We start from the raw sequence: 7,903 nt of genomic DNA on the forward strand, positions 1-7,903 counted from the left end.
GCCGGGTCAGCAGCATCAGCTCTGAAAAGACACACAGAATTCACTCCCCTTTTAATTAGAGCAGGCTAATCAGACCAGCGTAATCCCATTTCCTCGCCTTCCCATGGGATGTGCAGTCACATCCAGGTATCAGCACTTATCAGGACACAGCTTGCTCCCGCCAGGCCAGGGAGACAAATACGCCATTACACGACGCTAATTACAAAGCCTTAAAACTTGACGCCTCACGGCCTGTGACAGGCCCCGTGTAGCTGTGACTGTGGCCCCGTGGGGACACCAAAACTGCCGGGTGCCCCCATCCCTGTCGATCCCAAATGTTCCCCCCCGGACACCCCAGGCCTGGGGCTCCCTTCAGGCGCAGCCGCCGCAGCCCGGCCGGCAGCAGCATCTAGTGGCCATTTCCTCGGCGTCTGCTGCAGGGAGCAGGCCCCGCTCCCTCACACGGGCTGGGAATGCCTTAAAGAGAGCTCACCAGGAGTGATTTATGCAAATGTTATAAAACAAAAATGTATAAAATTCAAAATGCAACGTGGCTTAAGGATTAAGGGGGAGATGGGCGCTGGAAGGCAGGTTCCCGTGGGCCTCAGCCCCAGCCCCTCAGGCCAGCGGCTTTGGGGGTGACGAGAACCCGCTGTGCTGAACGAGGGGAGCGGCACTGCCGGCGTTTTGGGGCGATTCGCCCGCTTTTTGGTAACCCCGGGCACTCCCCGGCAGCCCCGCGAAGGGCCGCCCGCTGCGGCATTTTGTCCCCTGCGCCGCTCCGTCCGTCCCCATGGCAACGGGGCCTAGCAGCGAGGCGGGCGCCATGGCGGGCGGCGGCGGCGGCCCCGGCGTCTTCCTGGTGGCCGTCAACGGGCAGATCGAGAGCGGGGAGGTGAGCGGGGACCGCGGCGGGGGGCGGCCCGGCCTCGGCTCCAACCCCGGGCCGGCCTCGGCACCAGCCCCGGCAGCGCGGCCTTGCCCCGGCCCTCGGTCCCCGTGGGCCCGGCCCGCTCACGCCGCCCGTCTCCCTGCAGTTCCCCGGGTTTGACGAGCTCTACTGCAAGTTCTGCTTCGTCTACGGCCAGGACTGGGTCCCCACTGCCGTAAGGGTCCCTTGCGTGTCCCTGAAGTGCTGCCTGGCCAGCCGCGCGTGTGTGTGTGGCAGGCCCCCGCCCATGGCGCTTTCTCCCCCTCAGGGCCTGGAGGAGGGCATCTCCCAGATCACCTCCAAGAGCGCCGTCGCGCCCACCACGCTCGTCTGGAACTTCCCCATCGAAATTACCTTCAAAAGCACCAACCCGTCCGGCTGTGAGTGCCCGGGGAGTCGGGGGGGGGGGGGGACGCTCGAAGACGAGGCACCTCGCTCACCCCCGCTTCTTCGGCAGGGCCGCAGATTGTCGTGAGCGTCTACGGACCTGATTTTTTTGGGAACGACGTGGTGAGAGGTTATGGAGCCGTTCACGTGCCCTTCACGCCTGGAAGGTGAGGTGACAGCCCTGCCATCTTTCAGGGCTAAAACAGATTAATTTCCAAGTTGCAATGTTAATGCAGGGACAAAACTGCCCCTACATTTGCTTATCATGTCTTGTCCGTTTGGTACAAAGGGCATGGATTTTCTAGCAGTAGTCCCTGGTTATTATTGTTATTGCCAATCCCATAAGTTACTCCTTAAAGTTAGAACTGGCATGAAGATCACCGAAGTATGAAGTTCAGTGTTAGCTCTCATCACTCTCTCCCCATCTCTCTCAGCACACGCTAAGCTTTCATTCCTGCCGCTTGAAATTATGCTCTTCTTATGCAAGCAAACACTTTCTTTGTGAAAGGAAAAGTATTGTTTTACTTTGAGGTGTTCAGTGGTCTGATGTGTCTGAAATTCCGCCACCTGTACAAATATAAGACTTGCCAGTGCTGTTTGCTTCATTTCTGAAGGTCTGCACCTCTCATGTTTGTTTTAGGCATAAGAGAACCATTGCTATGTTTGTTCCAGAGTCCACATCTAGGCTGCAAAAGTTTACAAGGTAATGATTAAAGACGTCTTATTTTTAAAGTTCTTGCTCTTACTTGCAAATGTCTATCCAGCTACTCAGTGGTGCGTATCTGTGTGCACTTTCTATCATAACCACGTGGTTTTGAAGGTAAAGACCCATTCTCAGGTGTCTGGGTTTTTTGAAGAGCTTTCTCTAAATGTGTTAACTCTCTGCTTGCAGTAACACTTTCTCTTCTTCATCTTCATGTTTGAAAAAGAACAAATTTTAACAGCAGACCTGAATTCTTGTACTGAGGGGCTGCTCTTTATTGCACAGGCTGATTATGTCAGTGATGTGACTTGCAGAAGCTCTACTTAGACTAATTTTATTGGGTATTTTAGTTGTCATTGGACCCAAGGAGGTGTGCTGCAGTCCATCTTTAAGTCGTGCTATAGCTAAGGACTTTTCTTGAAGGATAGACACATTAAGAACAATCCAGAAAGCAAAGACAGCACCTGGTAAAACAATTCTGTTTTACCTCTTCTTCTATCCAGAATGCCTTTACTGCAATCTTTGTTTTGTTTCCAAGCACACGTCCCTTCCAAAGTAGGTGTATACGCATAGTGACTCAGGGTGGTAAGTTTTTTCTTTCCATGGTATTGTTTGAGTGCAGTCCGAATGACCTGTGAGCTGACTGTCAGGTTGTGGATTGCATATACCAGCTGAGCCTGGTTTGGGTCAGAGCTGGTGTGGGAATCTATGCCCCACAGACAGGATTCAGCTGATGTCCATCTCTTATGATACCCTTCTCATAGAATCTGCATGCTAGTTTATATACCTTTATACTGTGGGCGCTTCTGATGTATTTGAAGTATCCAAGCCTCTCTGTTACTTTGGGTAACAAGGCCTTGAATCAGGCTGGTCTTGAAACTGCTTTGCCGTGGAGAGAGTTTGTCTAGCCCAGATATAGCTTGGATTTAATATAACATGTATGAAATTTGTTTCTTTTTTTTCCCCCTCAGAGAGAGAAAAACTTATCTTTGATCACAGTAGAACAGCAATAAAGAAAGTGATTAAGTCTCCAAAACTCCATACTGTGAACAAAAGCTGGGAGGCTTATTACCCCCCTTTAAAAAAATTGCATATAATAAATTGTGTCAAATCTAAATGCTACCATGTGTATTCAATTATTTATTTTCTATTCTCTTCTCCAAGTTGGTTCACAGGGAGACGTCCAGAATTTACTGACCCCAAAGTGGTAGCGCAGGGAGAAGGAAGAGAAGGTAAGGCCCCAGGGGCTCCTGACTGCAACCCTTGCATGGCAGCAGACCAGGGCCTGGCCACCCATTTCTCCTGTTGGAAACAAGGCAGTCCTACCCAGGTATGTGAGGAGTTCAACAGTGACTCAGAAATCCTCTCTTAACCAGTGTTATTCCTGTCTTCTTTCTTCTAGTAACGAGGGTGCGATCTCAAGGCTTTGTGACCATCTCCTTCAACGTAGTGACTAAGGATATGAAGAAGCTGGGCTATGATGTGAGCCCGAGTGACATGCAGACCCCCTGCGTGCCTACTGCAGAAGGGATTCATAAGTATTGAACTCAGAAGTGAGATTTACAAAGGCTCACACAGAAGTTAGATGCTTTAGGGGCTTTTTTTGTTTGTTTCTTCAAATGGAGAACGAGCATCTGACTGAAGAAAGAAAATTTCACCTGACACCTTTATTCAACAAGAAACTCAAGCCCGTGAGGCTTTGGAGTAATTTTCTAGAGTATAATTTATATCATCGGTTTATACCATCAGTTCTGTTTAGCATTTTTATGTGTAATACTGGACCTCTCAAGAGAAGACCTACAAAGTATTTTTTATAACAGCCTCTTTTTTTATACGTTATATACTTCAACTTATAGTTGTAATGGTTTTCATTTGTTTAAAACATCAGTACAAACCCAGTTCTTTTCACTAATGTTTTTGTGGTAGAAATGGGAAATTGAAATTATTGCGCCTTCCAAAAAGGAGAAATTATGGAAACGTTCCAGTGAAACACACACACACACTTCTCTCTGCAAAATCACAGCAGGTATCCGTTACTATACCTCATAGTCCTCTAGAGTTTGTGCAACTAAATAAAATAGTTTATGCACTGTAGAAACAAACCCTTCCCCATTTTTAAGTGAAGGAACCTAGGCTTTTGCATTTAAGAACAAGACGGCGACTCTCTGTAGATTTTACTTCTGCATCAAGCTTCAGGAGAAAGAAAAAGGACAGCAGTTTATTTTACAGGAGTTCGAGAGACCGTAGTGTTAGGTATATGCGTGCTGTGTGCTTTTAACTTGTGATAGAACAAACTGACTTTTAAATGCAGCTGTTGACTAAAAAATAAGCCTTAGAAAAGGAGCTGAAATGAAAGTACACAGAGTCTCAGTAAACCAACTGTGTATACTGTATTTAGCTTCAAGTCATGTTAGTTACCAGAGGCACTGTGCTGTACATGACAGTCAGGAGCAGCAGCAAAGACCTCATCTCTTCCCTTAGGTAGGTCTCTCCAGCCCAGCGGAGCCTGATGGTTGATGCTTTGGGTAGCCAAGGCTTTAACTGCAACAATTTTAACAGGCTTCTGCCAATATAATCAGATCACGGTTGGTAGTATGGGTTCAAAGAAGAGAGAATATCGTGCAAGGAAAATGTTTGTTTACAGAGATAATGTACCGTGGCTTTCCTTAGCTGGTGTTCTTATCAGAAGAAAGGCATTAAAAAAGCAACATATTGATGTTCATGTCAGCTATAATTAGGTTTTCCCATTGCATAACCTCAGAGAATGACCGAAACAATGTTGTTTGTTATTAGTGTGACACAAGCTCTGAAGCTAATTTGCTATTCTCGGATGTCTTCAGCACGATGACCCAAAGCTGGCCCCCAGTCTAAACATCTTTTCTGCTGTCTTGTCATGGCCTTTCACTGAATCCCCCTCTAAGTTAATGTTAGTGCTCTTCTTTTAGGCTGAATAAACCCAATTGTCTAAATATTTTTGTTTTTGTCTTTCTGCTGCCTAGGGTTTTTATTTGTTTGTGCCAGCATGGATATTTGTAAGTCCTGAATCATCCAAGATACGCTGTTCTTACAGGTACAAAAGAACAAAGCGTATACTACCATGAAATAACTAATTGCTTAGTTATTTTCATATTTAAATTTGGGCGTGTAATCTCATGTGTTTTGACTGGAAATACCAAGAGATAACTGTGAGACGGACTTAACATGACACCACCCTGCAAGTAAACTACCAAGACCTTGAAACTATAAAAATAAAAATAATGGACACTACGCAGTATTGAAGTGCAGAGCCTCCAGTACAGATATAAAGTAAAGCTAGTTATTTCATGTGTAGTTATTTTCATGTGTAGTTATTTCATAGTGAGCAGTGTGACCAAATAAATAGAACTTCTAAAAAGATAATGTGATAATGAAGATAATGTGATCACCGGTATTTTACTGTGAAGTGACATTAGCATCTCTTGTAGTATTTATAAATACTTTTCCAAACATGGTTACAGACTTTTTTCATCTCTGCTTTTATCCTGTCATGTTTTTATTGGTTTTACACTTCCAGTAAGCTGCTCCACCAGTTGTTTTGGCAACTGCTGTAATCTCTCAACTGAGTCATGTCGGAATCCAAATTAATAAGTATTTCCTGTTGGCTCAGAAGAGATGCAAGGAATTTTGTTTCCTTTTTAAAAGTATTTGAGAAGCAGTTAGCTACAGTAGCAGGATAAATATCTGTATTTGAAAAACCTGAAACACCCAGACATTAAACCTACCATTGGTTAAATATCTTTTTTCCCTTGAGCACAGTTACCTGCCCCCATTCTAATTAGAGCAAAACTGCACAACAGAGATTCTAGTCATGAAAAACCTGTTAAACCCAGATAAAGTCCAAACTTCATGCCCAGAGGGATGCAGTGAATTTATTCACGTACAGCTTTACAGTGTGCTACTGCTGCCAATCTGAATTGCTACCTGTTTGAAATGAGTAGTTGGATGCTTACCACACTGAGCCTGATCAAAACCAACGTGTGTGTGCATAGCTTCGCTATTCGGAGCCAAGGTGCAAGGACCCTCAGAAAAACTGGTTAAAAAAAAAAAACCACAGTGAAAAGCAGCGCTCAAAGAAATCACAAACAATATTACACTAAAGACCGTCTGATTCCAAGCCGATCCCACACTGCTGCCTGTATTAGTGGGGCATTTTGCCTATTGTCTGTTTTTTCTCGACTCGTAAGCCTTCTGAGCACATTTGTTAAGAATCTCACATACCTTCTTCAAGGCCTTGAACCATGTTTGGCTTCTGGGTGTTTTGCTGCAGGAGCCTTTCGATCTGACACAATTTGCTCCTCATACAATGGCAGGTGTGGGGGTGATGTTTTCAATAACTGTTTCCCGAGTTCAATGCCATTCGTTTGTTCAGCAAGGCAACTGTTGATAGAGCTAATAAACATGCTCTTCTCCCAGAGACGGGCTTGGTGCTGCCTTTACAATATTCTGGACAACTGTCTCAGCTTTAAGTCTTGGAACTCGGGCATGGCAGAGGGTTTGCAGCTGTTTCACACTGGAGAGAATCTCTGCTGTCATGACTAAGGAATAAAGATAGACACGATGCTGTGCTGTGGAGAGTGACATTAATAAGGAAGGGATTAATGATCTGTAAGCGTTCACTGCAGTTACTGTTACTATATGAAAGGTTAAAGAACCCATACTTCAAGAACAGTGAAAACCCAGGAAAAAAAAAGTCTTACTATAGTGGGATCCCAAAGTAACAGCAGCTGTTACCACCCTACTCATCTACTAGTTAATCATTCTCCTTTTTACTTCACAACTGGACTGAGTTCCCAACCTCTTGTAACACAGGTGGTGGTACGAGGCTGTCAGCTGGCACGGCAGCTCCTGTTTGTTACGCTTAAGTCTCTCCCAGACAGTGAAATTGGCCATTAACCTCCTAACTCAAGCAGGAAAAACTCTTCATTTGGAACTTGTATCCTGCTACTGTGCTGACACGGGGTATGTCAGGAGGCACATCAACACCACCGAAACACGTGAGACCTACGAGAGGTAAATGAAGCCTCTGAGATAGCTCAGGACATTGCAGCAGCCTGCTCTCCTCTGCCAGAACGGTCTCAAGGAGCTTTGGCAGTGCCACGCAGCACGACACACGCACAAAGGGCTGACGCAGCCAGCTGCTGGTATCACCCCAGCTGGTGGCCCTGCCGCAGATGTGCTGGGATATAACACTGGCCTGGTGTGCAGGAGCATGGGGACAGAGGAGCAGGATCACCATGTCAGTGCGGGGAGCACTCCAGAGAGCAGAGCAGACAACAGGCCGTGGCCATCGTGGTTAGGGATGCAAGTGCTAGCACACTGGCTTCTGTCACTTCACACAGCAATAACGGAGATTTGGGGTGATTCTGCAGATCATAACACAGCTGCCCTCCATGCCTGCCGGGCAAACAGCGCCAAAAATAATGCAGGATGGAGCTTCTCCAAATTCCTTCTTGCTGCTCCATGCAGAGCAGAGACCACGATGGGCAGAAATCTCACCTGGAAACAAGCCCCCTGTGGCAGAGGTGGAAAGGGCTCAAGACAGACCAACCAGCCTTGCCTTCTGGGAGAGCCTTCCTGCCATCGGGGTGGAAGCCACGCTGGGAAGAAGTGGCAAAGGACGTGGTCTGAACAGTGTCTGAAAGGACTGTCTGAACAGCGTCCTCTTCCTGTCAGGAAAATTGTTTGCAACCCCTTTAGGAACTGGTATTTGCAGCCTTTGCTACCAGAACTGGAAACAGCAGCAACAGCTTCTGCCCTCTCGTGGCAGTTCCCAGCCTTTAGGAAGATGTTAGTGACTGCTAATAACAATTAGCTAACGAGATTGTGTGAAGGACACCCAAGTCCTTCCTGTTCCTACATGGAAA

At 46.4% G+C, this 7,903-nt stretch overlaps 1 protein-coding gene across 3 annotated transcripts; it reads left to right on the plus strand.

Moving 5' to 3' along the window:
• Positions 1 to 373: 373 nt before the first annotated feature.
• On the plus strand, positions 374 to 4,969 carry B9D1 (B9 domain containing 1). Of its 3 annotated transcripts, XM_035563390.1 has the most exons (7): positions 374 to 874; positions 1,017 to 1,085; positions 1,179 to 1,290; positions 1,368 to 1,464; positions 1,938 to 2,000; positions 3,165 to 3,232; positions 3,403 to 4,969. In XM_035563390.1, the coding sequence occupies exons 1-7, from the start codon at positions 773 to 775 to the stop codon at positions 3,543 to 3,545; spliced, it is 654 nt and encodes a 217-aa protein (XP_035419283.1). In that variant the 5' UTR covers positions 374 to 772; the 3' UTR covers positions 3,546 to 4,969. The 3 variants fall into 3 exon arrangements, with proteins under 3 accessions (XP_035419283.1, XP_035419281.1, XP_050569836.1); XM_035563388.2 differs by having other exon boundaries at positions 726 to 874; positions 1,017 to 1,290; XM_050713879.1 differs by lacking the exon at positions 1,017 to 1,085 and having other exon boundaries at positions 759 to 874.
• The last annotated feature ends 2,934 nt before the right edge of the window (positions 4,970 to 7,903 follow it).

The sequence above is a fragment of the Cygnus atratus genome, chromosome 15, assembly GCF_013377495.2.
Source record: "Cygnus atratus isolate AKBS03 ecotype Queensland, Australia chromosome 15, CAtr_DNAZoo_HiC_assembly, whole genome shotgun sequence".
In the NCBI taxonomy this organism is placed as follows: Eukaryota; Metazoa; Chordata; class Aves; order Anseriformes; family Anatidae; genus Cygnus; species Cygnus atratus.